Source organism: Nelumbo nucifera, chromosome 4, assembly GCF_055504915.1.
Source record: "Nelumbo nucifera cultivar China Antique chromosome 4, China Antique-T2T, whole genome shotgun sequence".
NCBI lineage: Eukaryota > Viridiplantae > Streptophyta > Magnoliopsida > Proteales > Nelumbonaceae > Nelumbo > Nelumbo nucifera.
The window spans coordinates 83,227,201-83,254,053 of NC_142652.1; the positions used below are offsets into that span (position 1 = coordinate 83,227,201).

A 26,853-nucleotide genomic window follows, 5' to 3' on the forward strand; every position below is an offset into this window, starting at 1 on the left:
CATACAATTATTATTTAAATTTTTGGGATAAATAGACTGTACTGACATCATTCTACATCTAAAGCGGAGCTAGAATTTCTAATAATGGACTGAACAGTTAAAACTCCTTGGAATAGAAAAATAGAAAAGAAACATTTGTTGGACAGTTGGAGTTGGATTTGAGCGGGCGAATTGATAAATTGCATTGAAATATGGATTTCGATTCGAAATCCTCAGGGGCCCACAACCGGACCCACCTCGGAAGTGCGATTTATGGACCGTGAGGGGTAGGGCCCGGCCCATTGGGGGATCTTTTTCAGCTTTTTGTCCATACATTCTATGAATAGCAGAATAGGAAAATACAGCATGGATAGTTTCGTGAGTTCGTCATTGCAGGATTGAATTGGGTTGGGCCTGGGCTGCAGCGTCGCATGCAGTGGCGTCAAGTGTGAACAGTTTGGGTACGGGTAGGATACATGGATATCCAGGCCCAGATCAGAGGAATCCGGAAACCGGAATACAGCGCTGTGTATATTATGATTCATCGGCCAATAACAACAAACACTTGCATATTTGCACCCAAGAATACTTGGACTAAAATTCCGGTTCACTAAGGCTGTATTTGGTTGATATAAAATAGTAGAAAAGCAGAAAGTTGAGGAATATCACAAATTTTTGTTAAGAACCTTTCATCAATTTTCTGTTTCTCCTTCTTTCAAACAAAACGCGGCCTAACTAATAACTGGCCATTTGAAGGATCAGAACTACGGGTGAAACGTGGGTGAACCGAACCAGTCGCACAGGTTGTTTCTGCATTTTGGACCTTGGGCTAGCCTTGGTAGAGGAACATCAGGCTTTTTCGCTTGTCACACTAAGCTTGAACCAGGGCTTGGATTGGACCGTGGAGATCAAGGTTAGACCACTATCCCAGTAGTCCATTCTGAACCCAAGAGTCCCAAGACAACGTGGATTTGTCAAGTTGCCTGGGTTGGGCCTCTGGTGGCCAGCTCAGGCATTAATAGTGGGCTTTGACCGGAAGAACCATGTCTTCGGAATAGGATTTTGTGCAAGGGCTGACTGTCCCTAAACCCAGCTCAGCCTGCCCAAGTTGCAGCACCCCTGCCGTAGTTGGTTAATCAGACTTATCACTAGATGGCAGGTGGGTTCCAAGTAGATGAAAGTATGCTGGCTCTACGCATTGTTCATTTGTTGTTAGTATTTAACGGAGGGTAAGTTGGTCAAACTGGCAATTAATCACAATCCCCATATTCAAATGCCGTTATATTGGGAATTTCCAAAGAGTCTCAGTTGTTGGCCTCGTTGTGGGAAAGTTGGTTAATGGGTAACTTTTTCCCATTGACCAATTTTCATGTGTTATGATCCTTACTTTATTGGGTAAATGTAAAATAAGAGCTTTTCTGGTTTGTTTTTTTTCTTGTTTTCATTTATTGAAGATTTAGATATATATACACAGCCATACACAGTCATCGAACATCGAATCTCCTAAGTTTACAGGAACTCATACTCAAAACGGAACTCCTAATTTGATCCTAACTCAGCGGAGTCTCCTAATCCCGGAGATTCCCAATTCAATCCTAACACCCCCCCCCTAATTGGAGCATGCAGATTGTGAATGCCCAACTTGCGGAGAAAATACTCAAATTCTCTACGACCCAGCGCCTTTGTAAAAATGTCAGCCAGCTAAACGGTAGTCGACACATAAGTAGGGCGAATGCAACCATTTTGAATCTCATCACAAACAAAATAGCAATCAACTTCAATATGTTTCGTACGCTCATGAAGCACTGGGTTTGCTGCAATATGCAAGACTGCCTGACTATCACAATATAATCGCATTGGGTTCGAATGCGTCACTCCAAGAGCCAATAACAATCCCTTCAGCCATTTTAACTCACACGTGGCCGTGGCCATAGACCGATACTCTGCTTCCGCTGAAGAACGAGCCACAGTGTGTTGTTTCTTAGTTTTCTAGGAAATCGACGATTTCCCAAATAGAATAAACCACCCAAATAGGGAACGTCGGGACAAAGGACAGCTCGCCTAATCTGAATCACACCATGCATATAACTGCAAGTCACAATCTGAACGCAAGAGAATTCCTTGACCAGGATTTTCTTTCAAGTAGCGCACCACTCGCAATGCAGCCTCCCAATGTCTTTCTTGCGGTTGCTGCATGAATTAGGACAGAACATGCACACAATAAGACAACTCAGGACGAGTTGTTGAGAGATAAATAAACCTGCCCACCAAGCACCTGTATCGCTTAGGATCAGATAAGAGAGACCCATCTATCAAGGCCAGATTGTGATTCTGCTCCATAGGAAAAGGAGCAGGTTTTGCACCAAGTAATCCAACTTCAGTGATAATATCCAAAGCATACTTTCATTGAGACAGAAAAATTCCTGTTGAGTTTCGGGCAACTTCAATGCCCAAAAAACATTTCAATGGTCCTAAGTCTTTCATATGCAAGCAGTCACTCAAATATTTCTTGAAGACTTGAATTGCCATACGATCATTACCTGACACGATAATGTCGTCCACATACACGAGGACAAACACATATCCCTATCTCGATGAAAGGTGAATAGGGAGTAATCTGAACCTGATTGCTGAAACCCATATGTCTTCAAAGCTGTGGTTAATTTAGCAAACCAATATCTTGGCACTTGTTTCAAGCCATACAGAGACTTTCGCAACCGACACACCATACCTGGTTTATCTGATTGGAAACCAGGAGGCATTTGCATGTAGACTTGCTCATGAAGGTCACCGTGCAAGAATGCGTTATGTACGTCCATTTGATGAAGCTCTCAATTTCTAACTGCTACAACTGCAAGAAAGGTACGGACAGTAACCATTTTTGCAACTGGGGCAAAAGTTTCATTATAATCAATTCCCTCAACCTGCTTGTTCCCAAAAATCACGAGACAGGCTTTGTATCTTTCCACTGTCCCATTAGCATTGTACTTGATTCGATATATCCATTTGCATCCTATGGCTCGTTTGCATCCTATGCAATGCATCCCTCCATTTTTCATCCTTTACGGCCTCAGCAAAGGAAGTAGGTTCAACTCCTGCAGTAATAGCTGCCAAAAAAGCACGATGTCGACAAGAAAAACTGTTACAATTCACATATTTATCTATGGGATAAAGACTACCTGCAGGATGTGATTGGCCGAGTGAGCTTGCAAAGGGACGCGAAGAGGAACTCAAGCACTGTGTGGTGTGAAGCACATAATCTCTCAACCTTGTGGGCTATTGTTTCTGTCGATGCCCACATCCCAAATGAAATTCAGAGTGCTGTTGTTGCTCAACATGCTGCTGTTGCTTAACATCACTACCCCCCTAACATCAGAACTGTCTTTGGTTGCATTCTCTGTGGTGGCGTCACAAGAATGCATGGGTTCACCAGTATTTGCATTTGGGTCTACGTGGGTTCCTTCTTCTACACGGACTCCTTCTTCAACGAGTTCATCTCGCTGGGTAGTCTCGATCTCACCATTTGCTAGTCCAGGTAAACAAGTGGATGGTACCAACACCTCATCTGTCCCACCTATTCCATAATTAAATTGACATTGAGCTTTGTTCGGCTATGCATCCTCTTTGTGTGCATACGAGAATTCATGCTCTAAAAAAGTAACATCTCTAGATGCAAAGAACTTGTCGGACTCTAAGTCATACAAGCTCCATCCTTTCTTTCCAAAAGGATACCCAATAAAAACACACCGCCTGCTCCGACTGACAAATTTATCCCCTCCATGTTCATGATTGTGTGCATATGCTAAGCAACCAAAAACTCGCACATTATCATAAGAAGGAGGTCGCCCAAATAGCATTTCATAGGAAGTATTTCCTTTCAACAGAATGGATGGTGTTCGATTGATCAAATAACATGCGGTCAAGACACATCCCCCCCAAAAATCAATAGGCAAGCTAGCTTGAAAGCGCAAGGCTTGGGCAACATTGAGTATGTGGCGGTGCTTACGTTCAACCCTCCTGTTTTTTTGAGAGGTCCCGACACAAGTGGTTTGATGAATAATACCATTTTCAGTAAAATAACTACCCAAGCATACAAACTTAGTCCCATTATCAGTACAGATCACCTTTACAGGTTTGTTAAATTGCCTTTGAACCATAGCAAAGAAATTTCGAAGAACTCGTCCCACTTCCGTCTTATCAACCAGAAAATAGATCCAAACGCCTCTAGAAAAATCGTCTACTATGGTCAAGAAATAATGAGCACCACAAGAGGTTGTAGTTTTATACGGGCCCCATAAATCACAATTGAATTAACTCAAAAATATCGGATGCTTTATTATTACTAGAAACAAATTCTTCTCGACATTGTTTAGCTCGGAATCATGCATCACAACCCTTAATACTGTCATCATTATTATTCTTAGTACTAATAAAAGGGAGCAACTTAACAGCTCTATGAGAATGATGCCCTAACCTTTGATGCCAAATATCCCACGTTTTGCTCTCTGTAGTCTTCATTGCTCTTGTTGATGTAATGCTCTGGAAATAATAGAGTCCCTCTCTCTGCTCACCCGCTCCAATCAGCATCCTCGTAGTGCGGTCATGTATCACACATAATTTATTAGTGAACTGGACAACACAATTCGAATCCTCAATCAATTGCGAGACAGAAAGTAAATTGCAATTCAAATTAGGCACATATAAAACACTAGTTAGTTTTAGATAATCGTCCAGTGCAACTGTGCCTTCTTTCTCAGCTGTTGTCGCTTTCCCGTCTGGTAGCCCGACAGAACACGGAATGACATTCTTTATGTCTCTCATTGACTCGAGGCTTCCTGTCATATGATGAGAGGCCCCTGTGTTTATTATCCATTCTGACAGTTTTTGCTTACCACTTAGTCGTTGACTCCCATCTTTCCGTGTGTTCAGAAGGTTGAGTAATTTGTTCCATTGCTCACTACTTAGTCCATTTATCACAGTCTTGGCTGTATCAGTTGATTCTCCTTGACACGCATTGCCTTGCGCAGAGGCTTTGGCTGTATTGGCCTTGACTTGGCCACCACATCCTTTTCCGCCTGCCCCTGCTCCTTGTTTCTGTCCACCACGTCCTCGGCCTGTTCCACGAACATTATTCTTCGGCCGATCGCCCCACCATTCAGGGTAGCTGATTAGTTGGAAACAAGACTCTGTATCGTGACCTGCCTTGTTGCAGTGAGTACATACTACGTTGTTGTCTCTGCCTTTGCTTTGCCTCTTCCGTGCATGGGCTGCGAAGGCCACAACTTCAGTCTTCTCTTCCTTTGCTCTAGTCATGATTTGAACTTGCTCCTCTTGAATTACTATAGCATAGTTTCGATTCAAACTTGGCAAGGGTTCTGTACTCAGTATATGCGAACGCACACCTCCATAGACCATGTCATCTAGCCCCATAAAAAACTGATGAAGTTTCTCTTCGTCTCGCTTCTTATCCCATGCCCTGCTTATGTTGCAGCTGCACTTTCCACATTGACAAGTGGGATATTGCTCATAATTTCCCAATTCCTTCCAAATCATCTTGAGTTTGCCATAGTAATTTAGAATTATCATTCCTCTTTGTTTGCAATTTGCCAGCTCATATTTGAGTTGTTTAACACGTGGTCCATTACCGATAGAGAATCGCTCCTTTATGTCCTCCCAGAGTGTCTGTGCAATCTCAGTGTACGTTACGGTTGAACGTAAATTAGGTTCAATCGTATTCAGAATCCATGACACAAGCATGGAATTCACCATCCACCAATCTTCCAATTCCACCGAATCGTCCGGAGGTTGCTTCACCGATCCATCGATGAAGCCGAATTTTTTCTTGGCTCGCAGCGCCGTTCTTATTGCTCGAGCCCATTCATCATAGTTGTCGCCTCTAAGCTAGATCTGTGTGATAATGCTGCCTGGATTGTCATTGGTTGATAGAAGGTTGGGCGAGATCACATTCCTTGTCAATTGACCACTGCTCTGTTCTTTTTCTCTGTTTTTGGCCATCGATGGGCTTTAGTTCTTAAAAAACTGCTCTTCAGATTTGGGATTGCACTGATCAAACTCGCGAGCCAGTCCTTATAAAAACTGTTCGTCAGATTTGGGATTGCAACCGAACTCGCGAGTCATCCGCAACCAACCTCTTCTGAAGCTTTTGCTCCAAAAAGAAGGCAATTGCTGGTAATGGATCGATGCCGCTAGTAAGAGATTGCCCACTAGTAACAGATCACCGCCGCTGGTAAGAGATCGCCGCCATCAGAACGAAACACGATCGTCACTGCTGGTAAGAGATCGCTGCCACTGGTAACAGATCGCCGCCGCTGGTAAGAGATCGCCGCCACTGGAACAAAACACGACCACTGGTAACAAATTGCCGCCGCTGGTACGATTCCCGCCTCTCAGTGTTCGCACCATTGGTAACAGATCGCCGCTTCCACCGCCGGTTGCAGTCTTGGTAGGACGAAGGCGAAGATCGAACTCTGTGGAAGACGGAGTCTTGATCGGAATCTGGCGAGCAAAGTTTCTCCTTTCCCGGCACCGAATATCGTCGCTGCCGCCAGTGATCTCCAGAGGTCTTGGAACACAGACCTCTCGTGGCTCTGATACCATGTAAAACCAGAGCTTTTCTGGTTTGCTTTTTTTCTTATTTTCATTCATTGAAGATTTAGATATATATACACAGCTATACACAGCCATCGAACATCGAATCTCCTAAGTTTACAGGAACTTAAACTCAAAACGGAACTCCTAATTCGATCCTAACTCAACGGAGTCTCCTAATCCCGGAGACTCCCAATTCAATCCTAACAGTAAAACTTACCCATCTCCCATGTGAGTAACTTTCCCACCTAGAAGAAAGTTTTACAAAACATGATGGAATTATTTTACCAAACTTATTTGTGCCCCAACAAAGCTCACTCTCTCCTACCTAGCTAAGATCTCTCTTTACCCAAATAACATATAGTACACAAGAATGCTGTAATTGGAACCAAACTTGCCCAAGCAAATTTTACCTAAGAAATACTTGTCCTACTAAATTCATTTACCCAAGTAATTGAAAATAAATGAAACATAAATATGAAAGCTTTAATTTATGTTCTGAGATCATTTTCAGCTCCAAAGTCCAAACCACTAGAAATATTAAATAGTATTAATTACTGATAAGTTGATGAAACCCAACAAAAATCACATCAGCCTTGCGGCTTTCAATGGTAATATATATATATATGTATATATACATTGAAAACAAAAAGAAAGAAGAAGCATGCATGCAGTCCTTTTCAGGATTTTCCAAAGTAAGAAACTAAAAATGAAATAGCACTTTTCGTATTGCTAATGATTTTCTACATATGACCTTTACAAAATAGATCGATCCTGTATGTATCGAACTCAAAAGTTCTCCTTGTGGAACTCAAACTTGGTCGGAGTCTTCCTCGAAAAGTCCCGAGCTAATCGTCGTAATTCCCCAGTCAAACCAGGAGCCCCACAATAGAACACACCTGTAACAAGTTCAGACCAGCAATTACATCAGTTTCTTCTAGTTATAAACCATGCAACAATTTGAAAACTAAACTGCAAATATATATAAAAAGCTGGTTCATTGGTCATGAATTCATGGATCTTACCGACGCGCTGATCTGGGTGGTTAACGGCCACATGCTTGAATACGTTGCGCCAGTTTGGCCTGGCAAAGTGTGTCTTGACTCGTGTCCCGGACACGATGTCTACGCCATACTTGGCGTGCTGGAGGGACTGAAGCATGGCAATGAGCGCGGATCGAGCATCACCCTCTTCATACACACTGGTGCAATAGTTGTGCAGCTCAATCACCCCATCTCGATCATACTCCGCCACTTCATTCAATACTCCCCTGAACCATTCAAATGATCCCTGCTCACGGGTGACCCAGTAAAAGTAGGCTTGTTTTGTGGCGAAGGGTTTCTTCTTGTTGGACTTAGCACCACCCCCACTCTGCACCACACTCCCTTCTTCAATATCCTTCTGTTGCTTGATGTTGTTCAGCACGTCCTTCACTATACTGATCAATGGCGTCGCTCCGATCCCCAGCCCAACAAGGAGGAGGACATCATATTCTTTATAATCCTGTGCCGGAGCTCCGTATGGGCCATCGATCAACAGCCTGGGCAACCTGCTTAATTATAACGACGATCGAGTTCGTTATTACAATCGATACATATATAAGTCCGTCCAAACCCAGAAAAGACATCATGAAGAATTCTAATTATTTAATTAATTACCTGGGAGCGTTATTGCCTGTGTTGATATCAGCCCTGAGAAGTCCACTCTGATCCGCGGATGGAGGTTGACAAACCTGTGTTTAGAGTTAGACGTCAAAGGTTAATTACAAATTAAGGAGTGGATCTGTATATATGTTTAATTTCCAGATGATATATAGATCACGTATGTACCTGAGAGAAGACGGATTTGAGCTGTGATGTCCAGTCACCTAATGTGCGAATATGAACACTCAGGTAATCGTCTCCAGGAGCTGATGTTATGGAGAAAGGATGCCTGAAACAAAAGCAAACACAAGATAGCCCAAAAATAACATCAGAAATGAATGAAGCAACTATATAAATAAGAAAAATAAACTCCCTTATTATTTAATTAATTACCATTGCAAAGAAGAAACAGCAGAACATTTGACAAAGATATACTGTCCACTTTTGTACTTAAATCCCTGGGGTTTGGACATATGGAGCGCCAGCACATTTCCGGGATACACAGCAACCTAGAGATATGCATAAGAAATTAATACCAAATGTAAATGACTAATGATCGAACTTGTGTGGACTACTGGATCAGGGTTCAGGGATGGGCATCGGAGCAACTTAATACCTTCAAAATCTTCACCGTCTTATAGCCAGACCTGAAGGCACTAAGCAGACGCTCGCTTGCATACAATGTGAGCGGGAGTACCAGATACATCCATGTCTGCAATATAATTAAGGGTTTCCGTATGAGAAATGTGAAATTGGCGCAAAGGGGCTGGCTAGTGGCTGCCATGGAATGAATATATAAAAATTAAAAGCTCTCACGTACAAAAGTGAATTGAAGATGGATGCTTACTGTTTTCTTGTACCATGTCTTCTGGAGGTAGAGGAAGTAGCCATGAACGATGAAGAGGACGTAGACAATGAAGAAGAGGTGGTGGGAGTACCAGAAGGCATTGTAACCAGTGAGCCTCTTGAGGGGTTTAGGAAGCTTGTCCTTGAGCTTGTTCCTTCTGAACCACGGTTGGGCTAATACGTAAGCGATGATCATGAGCACCAGCATCACCACTCCCGTCCAACCCTCCGTTCCTTCGACGAACCACCAGTAGTTGGGAGGGCGTGTCGCGCCGAAGAAAGGCTTCATCGGCTCATACTGTTGGTCCGTGACGTGCAGAAGCCGAGGGAAATCACAAGTTAAGTGGGCACCAGCGTGCAGCCCCACTCCTATCGCAATCCCCAGAGCGATGACCTTATGGAAGTTTATGTTGTCGTCGAAGGGAACAATTAGCCCCAGCTTGGTTCTGCTCCTCAGCCAGGTTATGGTGTTTCTGCATACAGGGAGCAGAATAATGGCCATGTTGAGCTTGGTCGTCTCGGCTCCGCCCTTGGCCGTGGTAACACAGTAGCCCATTATATCAAACACCTCCCGATTCTTGTACTGGATGAACTTCCATGTGAAGAGCCCGGCACAGATGGAAATCCAGAGCGCCAGCACCCACACCCGCTTCCAATTGTCCTCTAGGAAGTAGGCCGCCTTCCGGTAGTACCGCTTGATGGGATTAGGCTCCTGGGTCTGCACCAGCTTCTGACTCAACATTTGGCTCAGTTTACGACTCTGGGTCCCCAAATTCGTGGAGTACTGATTCGGGGCTTGCAACAGTAATGTCTCCAAGCTATGAACCTGTGTAAATGAATCGAAGCGTAGGTAATTTGTTAAATAAAAGAAGAAGGGTACAGAACATGAGAACAGTGTGTTGGGATGTTTGGATACGGACCTCAATGTAACCCAGGTTGTCAGGGTCCAATTCTTCCATGATCATGGCCGTGTATTCATCAGCACTTTCCAGGATCTTTGACAGCTTGTTAGCCGAAGCACTAAGCGTGATAAGCTGGACAAAAATTCACCCACCCCATCACCATCAGCCCATCGTCAATAAATTATTAGTCCATCAATTGAGCACTAAAATTTGACTTTCTTTCATCAGAAAATAATAATAATAAATATGATATTTTAATGCTTTTAATTAATTAATTATATATTAACTAACCTCTTTCACTTCTTCCTCTGCGATTCTCCCATCTGCATTCTTGTCAATCCTGCATTACATTTTCACAGATTTCTTTCAGTAATCATGGGCTGACAAAAGATGAGACCCCCGGCCTAATGACGAAAACTGGGTGAATTCTCTTCTTACATGTCAAAGAAGGTCTGAAGCCTGGCATCGAAGCTCTGATCAGTTAATTGCTCCCAGAACTCGCGAAGCTCAGCTTTGGTAATCAGATGAGACACTATTCCTCTCTTACGAGCCAACGCGTCGAATAATTCACCAGCGAACTCGTCCGATTCGCTCATTCCTGACGACGAAATCAGTATCAGACATAAATGGGTAAGAAGATTGTAGAACTGTCGATGTCCAGAGAGGGTCAGGTAAGATAAGTTAGTTACCTATGCATTTACCAAAGCGAGACCTGGGAAGCGAACCGTCGACCTGCAACTCACTGAACCGGCTTTCAACCTCGGCCCAGCCATCGGTGCCGACGTTCTCGGTGATAAACTGGAGCCCTCGTAAGGCACGGGTGGCGGTGGACTTGGTTCTATCGAGCCTGTTGAACCTATTGGAGGAAGCCATGCGCTTCAGCTCCTTCGACACCTGCTTTATCTTCATTGAGAATTGGGATCCCAGGAGGGACCCCAAGGAAGTCCTCGTCGTCGTCGTCGTCTCCAGTCGACTCGCCAGCACTGCCGTTTCATGGTCTCCTCCTTTAACATTCTGCACCGAGACCGAGTCCTCGCGGACGTCCAGTGTGATCTCTACATAGTCGTCTCCGTCCTTGAACCTTGCACTTCGTCTGTTGCCGCTCTTCTTTGTACTGGTCACTAATGGGCCACTCAGAGGACCACTCAAGGGGCCACTCAACCCAATTCTCGTGCTTCCCGTGTCAGACTCCGACTCCAGATCTGTCTGGTAGCCCTGACTTCCGATTTCGCTTCCTACACCCATTCTTTTTTTTTCTTTCTGGTTAATTAAACGCCCTGAATTTCCACAGCGTGAAGTTTGCGCGATCCTACACTCGAATTCTATAAGAGAGAATGTATATGCACGGTTTAGCATCTATTTTTCATCAAGGACAGAAAATCTAGATAAGAGAGAAACTTCTTTTTCTTCTTCTTCCTTTTCAGTTTTTAATTTGGGTGAAGGAAAAATAGGAACTCTTGACAGGAGAGATGATGAGCGTAGGGAGAAAGACAGGTGAACAGATGACAATTGGTTGTATTTTGCTTAGAACTTAGAAGAACCAAAGCTTCGATACCAGAAGGTTTAATTCAGAGTTAGAAATGACCGGACACATCTTACATAATTAAGCAATATAATATCAAGCTGATATTATTGGGTTTTGTTCAAAGAACGATACAAGCAAACTCAACACAATTCACAGATGTAATTCGTTAATATTAATGAGAAAATAATCAGGACTAAAGGTTGATCATTAGATGCAAAGATATGTACGGGCGAGTGGTCTCACCGTGAAAGATTGTTCACGAGCACAGAACGAGAAGATGTCTCAGCCGGCCGACCTGTCCACAGAGAAGATGGGACTTGAGAGGAGTTGTTGGAGTCTCTGGAAGGGCTGAAGGAGGCTTTTATAGGTGGAATGGGTGGGTGGGAATAGGCGGAAGTCAAAACTTAGAGAGAGAGAGAGAGAGAATCCAGGGGCGCACTTTGGTCCCGTTTGCTGGCTAGTATTTTTTGGAGCTGTGGAAATAGTTATGCTTCAACCTTCAAATGTAGCACCCAATGAGCCAACTAAACAAATTAGTCGTCAGGGAAAAAATTCTTAGGATCCGTTTGGTTTATGGAAGAATGTCAAATTGAAATCAGCAGCAGAAATGAAATTTCATTTTGCAAGAAAATCGTCATTCTTCAAATGGAAGAATGTCATTTCACATTAACTTCCAATTCTATCCAATCAAACAATTGGAATAGGAACGACCCTTATTCTAATTTCAGACCTTTATTCCTGCAAACCATGAGCGTGGAATGCAGCTGTTTCGTGTTGATCTCATAGAATTCAGATCTCACACCTACAAGAATTCTACCCACATGACACCACAGCTGTCTATTGGGAATATCTTTCTATAAATGGTAACATATAAATGTGAGAGATATTCTCAATGTACAGCTGTAGTGAGTAGTGAGGCGTGGATAGATTATTATGGGTAGAAGATCCAAACTCAGCCCCACGGCCCAGGTTTACAGTGCGTTTATGGGGTCGCCTTGGTTGACTTCCTTGTAAGTTGTAACTTGTTAGTTATTATAATCCCAACTCAGTTCATATCTGGGACGGGCGGTTACAAATATAACCCGACCCTCCAATAAACAACTACTCGTAGTTGTAAGTAATACAGACCTCACACCTACTAATTACCTTACACCCTTAATTAATTTATGTGTTTTTGGACTTTGTAGACAAAGTCAGTTAGCCACACATGTGGGTTACACGTCCGCGTTGGCACGACGCATGACGCACTATCCAGCTTCATTGACCACCACCACATCACACATCACAAACAGAAACTTGAGGAAATTTAAGCTTACTTATTGGAGTTGTAAATCCCGCTACGTGCCTACGTTTCTGGTCCAACATGACTTAATGTCTTCTTTCTCTCTTTCTTTAATCTTAGCAGTTAGCATAAATCATGAAGTAAGTACATTAGTTGATATAAATTATTTGGAGCTGAGTCACCTTTAACCATTTGAGCCTATAGTTCCATTTTGTTGACATTCTTGCGTTTGTTTTTTTTTTTTGAAGCTCTAGCTTTGTCAGAGACCGGCCATCTCAGCAGGGTGTCGATGCTTCTTCGTCAAAGCTGCTTTAAAACGTAGAATCAAAGTTTTTAAAATCGGACCGAGTAGGGAATCGTTTTGAGTTCGGTTTTCAGGTTAAACGGTTATATTGTTTGGTTCGAATGGATGATTTATTCTGACAAAAAAAATAAAAAATTTAAAAATTGATCAAAAACCATTCTTGGTTTAACTGCCTAAGTTAACAATTCATTAACCAAATTAATGATTTTAACGAAACAGTGATTTTTAAATAAAACGGAATCCATTTGGTGACTGGTTCCTGATTTTTCCGATCGGACCATCCGATCTAATCCGATTTTGAAAACATTGCGTAGAACCAATTAGGCCCCGTGCAGAAACTAATTACAATCTATGTTTGGTAGAAATCTTAAAAGCCAATATGGTCATTCCTATTATTGTTAGAAGTGTAATTGTAAATTCCCATTCGTTTGCTGGTATATATCTTGCGGGGATAAATTAGTCAATCGGTATTTAACCATGATCCCATATTCGTACGATGCTATACTACGTCTCACGGTAAGCGATTTTTCCAGAGTATCGGTTATTCAAATAACAAATAACCCTCTCGGAAGGTGGGTACATTATTTACCGATACATCGATAATGGTCTCTCTATCCCGGTGATGAACCGGTCAGGGGTTCAGATACCATTTCGAATGGTCTAACTGTTTGACTTGAATAATCAGTCCGTTATAGTAAAAAAAAATTGAAAAAATTGAAAAACAATCAAAATCGTTCGAACGATTTAAATGATTTGAACAATTAACCAACCGGGTCAGCGATTTGTTGACCAAAATCAACGGTTTTGAGGAAAAAATGATTTTGGGAGAAAACGGAACTGGTCAGGTGACCAATTACCAGTTTTTCTGGTCTAGTTCAATTTTAAAAACCATACTGTTGAAGTCAAAAATGCTGGAACTAACAATTGAAACCTGAGAAACACTTGCCCCGATAAAATCAAATAGGTATCCAAGTGAATGAAAACGAATAGGACCTAACACAAATAACTTATCCATAATATGGATACTCAACCAAACAGTTCAATATGAAACTTCTGTTTAAACCAAAACCAAATCGATCCAAACATCGGATATGGACTTGATAATCCGGTTGGGCTTCTACAGTGTTATCCACACACAAGGACCCGAGCTTTGTCCTACCTTGCCTACCAAAGACAAAAACAAAAAGTGTGCCCGTGATCCCTGAAACCAGCAGCAGAGCAGCGGGACAAGAGAAAGCATGGTGAGGCGTCAAGGCATCAAGCTGGCCGCCGGTAAGTCGGTACCAGATGATAAAAGGATATTTTGATTGACGTACGGGAGCAGGTCTCTAGGACTCTTAGCTAGTCGATCGGAACTCATTTAGCAAATAAGGGTGAACCAACCATCCAACGAATCTTCTACTTGTCAAAACTCAAACGTGGTTTGGGCCCAATGTGGCCCCTTATAGGCTTGCTAGGCTTTGAAAAAGGGTACCACAAGGCACAAGTCGCATTCTGGATGGACTGTTGTGATTGTAAAATGTCATCTTCCGTGGAACGATGAAAATATCCATACATCTAATAAATACCCAAATTTGGATATATGATTGTGTTTGGATGTGACAGATACTTCATCTTCTTTTATTTTATAACCATTGTTGATGTTGAGACATGGTTGCATTGCCCTGATTTTTTATTAGGGCAAATTTTTTAAATTATTCTTATCGATGATGGTTTAGCTAATTGATTAGTTTATTCACTCTCACTCTTGTTTATATATTGTCTTAAAGTATCTTCAATTTTTTTTTTTTTTTTTGCAATTGTCTTAAATTTCCCTTATCATTAATTTATCGTTACACTTCATTCATAGGTAACATTATGTAACCGATTTATTTTTTAAAATTACTAAAATACCCATCCATTTCATCTCAATCTTCGTCTCTGTCTTTATCTCCATCTCTGGCTCTGACTCCATCATGTCTTTGTCTCTGACTTTATCTCCTCCTCCGAATCTGTTTTTGTATTGGGTTCGTCTGAACTTTGGTTCATATTCTAGATTGTCAAGCAATTAATAAATAAAAAAAAAACAATTAATATCAATGAGCAAACATCAAAAAGAAGTAGGGTTGTTCATAAACAATATTAAACCAGCCAAATCGACCTGACCCAACCTAATTTGGTTGGTTTTTCTTCACCACCGTTCGGTTTCGGGTTATGAAGAGGGATAAACCGATAATTCGATTCAGTTTTGATTTTCATGTGTGAAAATCGAAACCGAACCGAACCGAGTTAGTTAGTTTCTGATTTCCTAGTCTTTGCCTAACTAGGTAATCCTTATCCTAGTTTATTCTTTCTAGTTAGTTACTTATTTTTAACATTAAGGAACAATAAAACATTAATTAAAAATAGATAACCACATATGTGAAAAAAAAATGAAAAGAATAGAAAGAGCAGGCAAACTTTATAGTTAGAGGACCCCTCACCTCTCCTCTTTCTTCTTTCTAATATAATATCTATAGATATTTTTTAAAACTAATGTTGATATATTTATATGTATGTAGAGGGTGGATGTGAAGGTTTGGGTTTAGATATTGGGATCGTTAGCTAAATATGGATTAGGTGAGTAAGTCAATATGGATTTCGGTTTTATATGAACATGGTTATGCTCAGTTAATATTTAGCCGGTAGGGATAGAGTGTCCGTATTAAAATAAGGTATCAGGCATCCCCCATTAATAAATTACTATTAACTGATTCATCCAACACGGTTACTTGTGTCCTTAGTTTCCTTCTCTTGTTGAATCAATGTTATATTTTTTTTTTTTTACGATAAAATTAATATTTTAACTAAAGGAATAAAATACATAGTTTTGTATATCTATATAGCTTGAGGATAATAATTTAACAAAAAATGATTGTTCCGATTTGCTACCTGATGAGCAGGAACATTAAACCTTTTATTAATAAGTAGGAAGTGAAACGGGTTTTTTGTTTGCATTAACAGCCCCAAAGATGACCAATGTAAACAAGTTTTGTTTTGAAGTGCATAGACAGCCAGTTGGGAATCTGAGCAGATCAATGGATATAGATTTTTCCGGTTAAAGTGCTTGACGAATTCCTTCATATATATAACAAAAAGCTCAGCTTCCTCCACTGATTTCAGATGTTTTCTTCCTTTTATAATTTAAAGGCATTCCAACCACAAAGAGAATGATTAATAGACCTTTTGGTAGTTATTTTTTTTAATAATTCCTTAGTTTTATCTATTATTATATAACCACTTGACCAAGGAATTGTTAGTTCTGAACCATTTAAGTTCAAGAAAACACCTTTTCTTAGGCCATAACAAAGAACACCTCAAGTCTTATTGAATTGTAATATTCTTCACATCAAACCTCATGTTACAAGAATAACATGGCCCACCCACAAAATTGTATTTTGTTGGGTATACAGTATACTAGCGGGGGACCATGCAATTAATGCATGAAAAAACCCAATATCCAATCTCGCTCTTTTTCTCTTTCTCTCTCTATATATTTCACGTCACCATGCTTAACCCAACCCTACATTCTCCTTTGAGTCTCACTCTCTCTCTCCTTCCTCGGTTACAGCGTCTTATTCAGATGCAAGTAGGTGTTTTCAACCTGTTTTTTCGTTCGGAGACTTTCAGTCATAACTATTTTTGCCGGAGACGTTTTCCCACGTATTTTGGTAGTGAAATGGACACAAAAACTGAGCCCATCTTCAGTTGCCACTTGCCACTATATTTGGCTTAGTTTGGTGTCGATTTATACATGTTCACACCATTTTTTTACCAACTTTACTTTCGGTCAACTTCTAATGTCGCCGGCGACTTTTTCCGACGTATTTGTGGGTGAATACGATAGAAATCTCAATTACACCCCCGCCCCCCCCCCCGCGGTCCGTTTTCGTGCACGCATTTGGGTTGAGAAGATGATGGGTTGGGTTTTAATTCGTCCCGGTTTAAACCACTGTTAATTACTTTAATTAATAAAAACAATTATTAATTACTTTAATTAATAATTAACCATTAATAACAAGGGTTTCTATTTAAAACCGACCTAGACTGGTTTTATTAATTACTTTAATTAATAATTAATCATTAATAACAAAGGAATGCTATTTAAAACCGACCAAGGCCGGTTTTATTAATTACTAATTATTTAATTAATAATCATCATTTAATTATGTTAATTAATAATTAGCAATTCTTAATTCAAAATATTTTATGAAATTTACTGAAATTACTATATATTTATTAATTATGTTAGTTAATAAATAATCATCATTTATTACTAAATAGTTAATTAATAACTAGATAACTATTGATTTGTAACTAAATATTTACAAATATTTAAAATAAGTAATGATTACTGAATAGTTACTTTTTACTTAATTATACTAATATAATATTAATTATTACTTTTTGTAATATAATATTAAATATTATTTGCAAGATATTTAATGGAACTTACTGAAATTACTAAAGGGAAATTGTCTAAAACTCACCATGTCAGTAAGTTTTTATTTTCCAAAACTCACCTTCCATTAGTGCACCGTTGATGTTTTTTAACAGAGGTATCCATGTCAGCATAAATGACAATTTTCATGACCAAATTACCCTTGAATGGTGAGTTAGTCGGAAAATGGTCTTTTTCACTTTTCAATTTTCTTGTTTTCTTTGCATTTTTAGTGTTTTGTTATAATTTCCAATGTTTTTATAATTTATATTTTTTTACAATTTTTCTATTTTCTATAATCTATAAATTTTCTTGTATTTTTGTTATTTATTTACAATTTCTGTGTTTTTCTATAAGTTTTGGTGTTTTTTCTACAATTTTTATTTTCTGATTTTGTTTTTCAATTTCAATAGTTTCTATAATTTGAAAATAATTTTTTATTTTGTTTGCAATTTCTATAAAATTTTATATTTTTGTTATTTCTATGTTTTTATGTATTTTATATTTGAAAATATTTTTTTGAACTTTTTCCTTTTTTTCATGCATGTCTAAATATTAATATGGTAATATATTAACACCCGTTAATTTATTTTGTATATATTTCATATTTTTTATGAAGGTTAAAATAGTAATATATTAACATTGTTAGTCTGTTTAACGTCAAGTTAGTGACATGGTGAGTTTTAGACATTTTGAAAAGTTGTGGTGAGTTTAAGAGAGAAATACTGAAAACTCATGGTGAATTTTAGACAATTTCACATTGCTAAATAATAATAGCTTATGTTAGTTAATAAATAATTATCATTTATTACCTCATCTATCTATTTATATATATATATATGAAGATGGTCCACTTCTCCTTGTTCCATTACACCAACCCTGCATTCTCCTTAACTCTCTCTCATTTCCCCATTCACACCACCCCCAATTTTCCATCTTAGCACCACCTCTCTTCATTCCTCTCCCTTCCCATTGGGTTCTCTCTCTCCCCCCACAACTTACATCTCTCACTTTGTATAACAACCTAATTTCTCTCCACAATTAGTTCAATATATGTGTTATCCTCTCCTTCTATATCTAATTCCCCTCTATTCCCATAGAAATAGGGCCATAATTTATTAAGATTTGTGATGAAGGGAAATTTGGCCCGACCTCGCGATCGCCCGACACGTGGCAAAGGCAAGCAGCTCGGGACAGTAGAGCGCCCAAAGCGAACATCGGAAGCAAGTCCAAGCTCGCTACCGAGCTCGAACTCCAGACCGTTCTACTGAGTCCGAGCTCCCTGTTAAGAGCGAGCTCCCTGTTAAGGGTCCGAGCTCCCTAAGTCCGAGCTCCCTACTAGGAGCCCGAGCTCCCTGTTAAGAGCGAGCTCCCTGTTAAGGGTCCGAGCTCCCTAAGGACCCGAGCTCCCTAAAGACCGAGCTCCCTATTAAGAGCAAGCTCCCTACTAGGAGTCCGAGCTCCCTATTAAGAGCGAGCTCCCTACCGAGAACCCGAGCTCCCTGCAAGGAGCACAACTATACTGGGCCCCAAGCCTCACAAAGCTGACCCAAGCTGGCCCATGGCAGCTCGGAACACTCCAAACCGAACTCAAGACACCTCGCTCGCCACTCCAACACTTCACTTCCGAAACACCAGGCCGACCAAACGTACCCGACACCAAGGACGTCCGTATCCAAGGGCGACGCACCTGACTGATTTGGGATCTGATGCCTGACAGCCGCATTTCAAACGGCTTCCTGCTACCGCCACATGCAACCGTCGTCACTAGTCGCAGAGACGGCTCCGACAAAAGGAACAGTGGCGGTTCTGTCCGGCCAGAGGAAATGACATCCGAACTGGCAGGAGTTCAGAAGTAATCATGCCTGACCTGACGGAAGCCTAGAAGTGAGTGCGCGAGGTGGTTATAAAAGGCTTCTACCCCCCTGGAGCGAGGTATGCTAACTTTCGCGCTATCTGGTTTATCTTGCCTTTGAAGGATTCTAACCTGAGCTTCGGAGCCCTTATGCCGGGTTCTCCCCAGAGCTTCTCTTCTCCTTCCGTTTCAAGTCCCTGTTACTCAGTTCAGAGGCAAGATCATTGACAGCTAAGACCGGTCAGATTGTGCACCATCAATTTGGTTTCCCAAATCAAACAATATTTATATCTATAGATTTAATTTTAAGCCAAGAGAGGGGAATGAGGGGAGTACCATGCTTCCTACATATTCATGGCATCTTCCGTTATTGTTAAATAATCTATTAATCTATTAGTTATGAAAATTATTAAAACTTTCTAGAAAATATTCCACCAAACATTATGAAATAATTATTTAAAAAATAATCCATTATTTATAAAATATTAAATAATTTAATAATATACCAAAAATTAATAAACAATCCATTATTTAATAATTTTTGGTTATTAATAAATGTTCAAAATTTCAACATTTAGCATAATTTACGTTGATCATTGTAATTTAATAAAATTTCATTAAATTTTTACACTAATAATTTATTGATAAAAGATATTACTAATTAGTGTAATTTACTAATTTCTATAAAATCAATAATTATAGTTAACAATTATCAAATAATTTAGAGAAACTCTTTAACTAATATTCCATAATTATTTTTTAAATGAGTAATTAAAAAAATTAAGAAATTAATCTATGAAAAAAATTCTCCAAAACTATTTAAATAATAATCCATTATTATTCAACTAAATAATTATTAAAAATTTAGGAATTAATTTATCAGAAATTGTTTCATAATTGTTTAAATAACAATTCATTATTATTATTATTTCAATAAATAATTATTAAATAATTTAGGGAAATTATTAAGTCTATCCACACTGATATAGACCACTTGGTTAGCTTCGGTCATACCTGGTTTACATTAATTGACAACAAATGGTTTACTTTTAATTAAAAATAATGTAATTTACCATAATTACCTTTACTTTTATTAATAGTAAATAATTTTTATTAATTTATTACTATTGTAAATAATTAATTTACTATGTATTACTACTAATCAATAGCAATTTCAATAATTTTTTGGGAATTATCATAAAATATTATAATTTGTGTTATTTAATTTACTGTTAGTTAATTATTTATAGAAAATTATTATAATTGTAGGGGTGACAATTTTCTCTGTAAAACTAGGGCCCTACCCTACCCCGTCCCAAATGGGGCAAGTTTTCTCAAATCTTAAACGGGGACACGACAAAGACAGGGTGGGAACAGGGAAAGTCTTTGTGCCCCAAATTAGGGATGGGGTTTAAATATAATTCACCGAGCCCAATGTTAAATTAGTAAAATATCCGTAGATTTAATATTGATTTTTAAAATATTTCTAAGTTTTTCTCATATTCTTATAATCGTAGGATCCCATAATTTTATTTATAAAATACCCCCAAATTGTCATAATCCAATTCTTAAAATGCCCAAAATTCCCATAATTCTATTTGTAAATTATCCATAAATTATATTTTTTTTAGATGGTTGCTTCAGGGTAGAGAAATTTAGGGATTCTCCATCCTTGGTGGGAAATAAGTGCCTCACCTTGAACCCACCCTGCCACTGAGATCGGGACAAGAATAAAGTTGAGTGTATTGACTTTAAGGGGCGAGGGATAAGGAGGGGCACCCCATCCAGTGCATGGCATGGGCTCCTACTAGTTAATGACAAAGGAGATAAAAAAGAAATGTAATCCTTAGATCAGTTACCATAAATAAAAGAAAGCATAATTAATGCAAATCAACAATAACTATTAGATTTACTTAATTTTTCTATTAACAGTAATATTTACTGTTAATTAAATTTAATTAGCCCGGATTTATATCGTAGCCCACACACAGAAAAAGATAATCACAGCAGTGTGGACCCAATAGCCAATACAATCTAAAACCGGTTCGCGATTTTACCGCATATAGACCCCACCTACCAACCCATATGGATATTCCTTTTTAATTTATGTGATATAATAAAGTAATAAACAACAATTAATGAAAAAGAAAAAAAAAAAAAGCACATTAAGATCATGCACATGTAGCTAGTTTAATAATTAGTAAATAATAAACCAGTAAAAGAAATAAGGATCGATTCATGGACCCAGAACCTGACCTGATTTGATTTGCTGGACACAATTTTCTCCTTATCGTTGATGATTGAAGGAAAGATAAATGTCTAATCGAGTCTAGGGAGTGAAAGAGACCTACCGTCGGAATCGGAAAATGTTTGTGCTCTTTCCTTTTTGGTTTTTGGTGTGGACGTTTGACAGATTACCAAGGTCTTGGTTTCTCTTCCTCTGGGTTTCACTAAAACCAGTCAAAGTTGAAGGCGTTCTCTCTAATTATGCCTCTCTTGACATGGCTCATATGTTCTAGAAACACATATCAACCAATCGAGTGGTGGTTCAGTTGGTATGTTGTACTTGAATAGTTCTAATGGATGTGCGGAATCGAATTATGTACCTTCGATAATTATTAATATCTTGTGTTAAATACGTAAGAAAAGAAGGAAAGACAGAGATTTTGAATGTGGAAAGAGAAAATTGTGTCGTATTTGATTTGGTAGAAAATAAGAGAGAAACCGGTCTCTTTGTTCTCTCTTATTAATTATCAGACCAAATATAGCCTGAGGCCAATGCAATTAGATAAACAATTTACGGGGTGTTGGACACAAGAACCTTATGCACACTTACCCACACCTCACTACAGCTGTATTGGAGATGTTCCCAATGTGGATAGATCAGTTGGAAGAGGAGAAAGATAACTAGGGACATTTTGTCTAATTTAGATATATCTCTTTAGGGATGTAAATGGATCGGATTAAATTTGAATCAGGATATATTTGAATCCAATCCGATATTGTTCATGTCGGATTCGATCTAAAGATTCAATTGCATCTGACAATACTTGATTTGACTTCAAATCCTATCAATAAGTCAGATCTTCAGATCTTATCCAATTCGATTTGTTTTCTTTAAAATTTAATAAATTATTAAAAAAATAAAATATACTAATTTAAATAAAATAACAACAAAAATACAAGTATTTTTTAATTATTTTCATCATATATACATGTTTTTTATGAAAAATAAATAATATAACAAATTTATAAATATATAAAATAAATAAATAAATAACATATACGTGTGTATTATATAAATATTTTAATATATATCGAATCGGATAGAGAGATGATCCAAATCCAATCCAATTTTTTGACCAGATCCTATTACCCAATCCAAAGATCCGAATAAGAGCAATCCAAATTCGACAAAGTAGGATCGAATCTCGGATTGGATAAGTTGCTTTAAACTTCAATTTACTCAAAACAGCCCTAATTGTAACCTGCCTTTATTGAAATTCTATATTACATTATCATTTCGTTTTGCACAATTCTGTTAAAAACTAGTCAAGATGACGTGACAAGTTTTAACCCAATGACCTCTCTCCACGTGGCAAAAGAAAAAGGAGAGATTCTTTCATTTTGATTCAAAAGAAGGATGCCATCACATGAACAGTCGCCTTGAGGCATCTTGTTCTTGTTAGAAACCACTTCAATTCAACTACTCTGTCCAGTCATCCCTTCTCTAGTTGTCTTCTTCTAATTATTATTCCTTTTCTACACCAAACGCCAATTATTGATACTTTATCTTTTTTATTTAGTTTATAGATAAAAAAAGGTCCCTGTCTCCTTATCCAACGTGATACATTTGGATATTGCTATATGATTTAAATTTTAATGAATACCACGGGTTGGTCATCTCTTTTATGATAACTCTTGATTGACTTTAATTTTTTCAGATTTTCTTGGTTTATTTTCATTCGAATTTTCTTGATTTATTTTCATATTATTGTGTCCATCTTTCTTGGGTGGGATTGAAATCATGAGGGAGAGAACTGCACTGCAATGAAATAAAACAAAATAAGTAAATTTTGAAACAAAACAATAAACCAGAATTTGTACCCAAATTAAGATATAGATCTCATCCATCCAACACAATCTCCTCTAACATATTACTATTATCCTTGATTACTATAACAATACAAACTTAGCGTTTGTTTGACATCGATGTTGTTGCTCCACAAAATGGCAGTATATTAACGCTACGTCGGAAAAAAAACGGTGTTCCAAAAAAGCCTATTTGTTTAGAATCATTTTTTCATAAAAAACAGTGCTTCAAGCAATACTTTGAAAATCGGGAATGCATGGCTTGGAGCAATGCCAAATTTGGCGTTTCCTGGAGCTGCGGCTCATTGCTGCCAACAGGGACATGAGCTGGCAATGACAGGGACATGACCTAGCACTGGATATATAATAGGTATGAGTGCTGAAAATGTTTGCTGGAGCATTGGTATCAAACAAAAAACGTTGCGATTGCTCCAAAAAACGTCCTACCTAACAGCAACATTTCCTAGAAAACGATGCTTTCAACCCACACATCATACAACAACATGAGAAAACTGTGTTGTATCTGCAGCATAGATGTTAAACATATACTTAAGCATCACATCACTTATTGATGAGCTGACTTGTTCATGGGCCGGGTAGCCCGATGGCCCGACCCACACCCTGGTCGGGCTTGGTCATGTAATTAGGCCTGCGGGCCTGACCTCGGGCCTAACACAGTAAGCCCGACTGTGTTTCAAGCCGGGCTCGGGATTTGTTAAACAAGCCCGGCCCGAGCCTGGCCCAACCCGACTCAGCATTATATATTTTATATAATATATAAAATACATATTATATCTTTTATAAAATATATAAATAATATTATATTTATTAAAATATATATTTATAATTTAATATATACATTTTTTATTCTTTTCTTTATAATCTCTCTCTCTCTCTCTCTATTCAGCCGCTAACAGTATGGGCTAAATTTCGGGCTCAGGCCCAAGCTCGGGCTTCGGACTTTTTATGAGGACCGGGCTCGGGCTCGGGCTCGGGCCTTAGAAAATTCTATTAATACAGAGTGAAAGCCCGGCCCGAGCGGCCTGGCCCATGAACAAATCTATTGATGAATTACTAAAAATGTTTCCTAGAGCATTAATGCCAAACAGAAAACATTGCTATTACTCCAGAAAATGTCTTATCTAACAACAACATTTTCAAACAAGGAAAATACATCATTTTCTTAAAAAACAATGCTTCCAACCCACACATCATACATCAGCATGAGAAAACTGTGCTGTATCATATACTTAAACAACTCATCACTTATTAATTGCTCTCCAACTTTTCCCAAGCACCCTTAGTTTCCCAAATCCATCATGTTCCCACCACACTCTCTTTTTTTTTATTTAATTCATGAGAAGCCAACCTCTCAAAACACTTTTCACATGTGAAAATCTCTCTCTTTGTAATACATTATTTGTCTACAGTGGTTAGCGAAAAAAGTAAGTTTGTAATAAAAGGAATACAATTTCTCTCCTCATCTTGCATTCATGGAACAAGCTACGTGGCTAACGATGCTTGCCACGTGGAAACCCTTTTTAAAAATTATCTTCAATTAAACCAAGCTACTCGCTAGAAGAAGGGCTTGAACCTTCGACCTTGTGGTTAACAGCCACACGCTCTAACCAACTGAGCTACTCCAGCAATTGTCAATTAAAATTTAAAAGTATACAATTAAATTACATGTCCCTTTTTTCATCTGATTGACGTTGGATAACTTTCTTTCGTTTCTCAATGACTCATATATGAAAAGGTACAAACTACAATGAAGAAATCATCAATTCACTTCTGTTCACACCTCTCATTTATGTTTCTTCAGCCAAGAAATGAGTTGATGCCTTGTAGGGCTGTTCACTGGTTGGGTTGGGTCGGTTTATTGCGGTTTTTCAATCGATTCGACCTGGTTAGGTTACGTGACATAGAAATCGAAATCGACCCAGTGTTAAGCAAAACTGACCTGGTCGGTTTGAGTTGGGTTGGGTCGGTTTCGGTTCTAAGTTCATCCCTGTGATAAAATCTTACTAATTTTAAAAACAGTCATAAATTGAATATCATTTCAACAATCTCTTATGATAAATTTTAAATGAAAAGTTAATCACAAAAGTTGTTCATTAATCATTATTCACTAATCCAAAGTTTCTTGCAACCATTCAAAAACTAGGTGTCCTAATGGGCTTTGGAACTTCATGTTTGAACTAGGAACTAAGTTGGTTCAGTTCGCGTCGATTTCGGTTTTCTTGTGTGAAAACCGAAACTGACCCAAATCATCAAGTTAGGAATTTGCACAACCCGAAACCAACCTGTGCTGATGAAAACCCGGCCGGTCTGGGTTGGTCGGTTTGGTCGAGTTGGGCCTTCTTATGAATAGCCCTAATCCCTTGTCAAAGAGCGGTCCACTTTAGAGTAGGGGGAAGTAACGATGAACAAGAAATAGAGTCCTAGCCCACAACAAGATTAGATCAACGTTTTCTTTTAAAAAATCAGCCCAGAGGTTGAACAATTGGTGCCTCTGGGTTGTGGTTTTTAAAATCGATCCGAACAATGAACTGGTTAAGGGTTTGGTTTCTGGGTCAAATGGCCCGACTGTTAGAATCGAACGGATGGTCCGTTCTGAAAAAAATATATATAATTTAAAGGGAAAAGTATAGCCAAAGTCGGTTGTACATTTAAAATTAGGTTGTTGGTTGGTCTAGAAACCAACAAAACTGTGATAGTTGGTTCTACATTTCAAATTATAAAAACCCCCGCCATGTCATTGGAGGCTTATGTGGTTGTTGCCAACATGGGACTCTTAGTCCATGTTGGATACAACAAAATAACCTATACCAAAAATAGATTTTCAGTTTCTCTTCCACTCCCTGTGTCTCTCGATCTCCCTCCCATCTCTCTCACTCTCACAGTCATCTCTTGATCTCCCGCTCCCTTTGTCTTTCCCACTCTCTCAGCTTCGGTCTATAGCCAAATCAAAACATCTCTCTCTCTCTCTATTGTTCTCCCTCAATCTTTTTCATTATTCTCCCCCACTCTCACTCTCGGTTAATATCTCATTCTCCCTCAATCTCTATCATTCTCCAGTTGGTGTAAAATTCATAGCCAAGAGCTTTTTGTGAATTTTTATCAAATTGGTGTAATAATCTTTAAACCATACCAAGTTGGTCTCATGTTCTTTTATATGATTTGATTAATACCATATAAGTGTGTAGGAAAATTAAAAAAAAAATGAGAGAATGAGCATGAGAGAAATTGAGGGACAATGATAGAAATTAAGGGACAATGAGAGGATCGACTGAGAAAGAGAATGAGAGAGATTGAGGAAGAACGATAGGTAGAGAGAGAGAATGAGAGAAATTGATA

General features: G+C 38.7%; 2 protein-coding genes and 1 non-coding gene across 4 annotated transcripts; all 3 read right to left on the bottom strand.

The window, feature by feature from the left end:
• Positions 1-4,359: 4,359 nt before the first annotated feature.
• On the bottom strand, positions 4,360-5,748 carry LOC104606228 (uncharacterized). The gene has a single exon (XM_010271328.2). The coding sequence runs from the start codon at positions 5,746-5,748 to the stop codon at positions 4,360-4,362; it is 1,389 nt and encodes a 462-aa protein (XP_010269630.2).
• Positions 5,749-7,120: 1,372 nt separating this feature from the next.
• On the bottom strand, positions 7,121-11,961 carry LOC104606127 (respiratory burst oxidase homolog protein B-like). 2 transcript variants are annotated; one of them, XM_010271185.3, is made up of 12 exons: positions 11,748-11,959; positions 10,669-11,301; positions 10,418-10,577; positions 10,271-10,319; positions 9,998-10,111; positions 9,079-9,903; positions 8,848-8,943; positions 8,625-8,740; positions 8,418-8,520; positions 8,247-8,320; positions 7,614-8,137; positions 7,121-7,487 (listed from the first exon to the last, which is right to left on the bottom strand). In XM_010271185.3, the coding sequence occupies exons 2-12, from the start codon at positions 11,222-11,224 to the stop codon at positions 7,378-7,380; spliced, it is 2,727 nt and encodes a 908-aa protein (XP_010269487.1). In that variant the 5' UTR covers positions 11,225-11,301; positions 11,748-11,959; the 3' UTR covers positions 7,121-7,377. The 2 variants fall into 2 exon arrangements, with proteins under 2 accessions (XP_010269487.1, XP_088760120.1); XM_088903994.1 differs by lacking the exon at positions 8,848-8,943 and having other exon boundaries at positions 11,748-11,961.
• Positions 11,962-25,069: 13,108 nt separating this feature from the next.
• Positions 25,070-25,143, bottom strand: TRNAN-GUU (transfer RNA asparagine (anticodon GUU)). The gene has a single exon. It is a non-coding gene; the product is annotated as a tRNA-Asn (tRNA).
• Between the last annotated feature and the right edge of the window lie 1,710 nt (positions 25,144-26,853).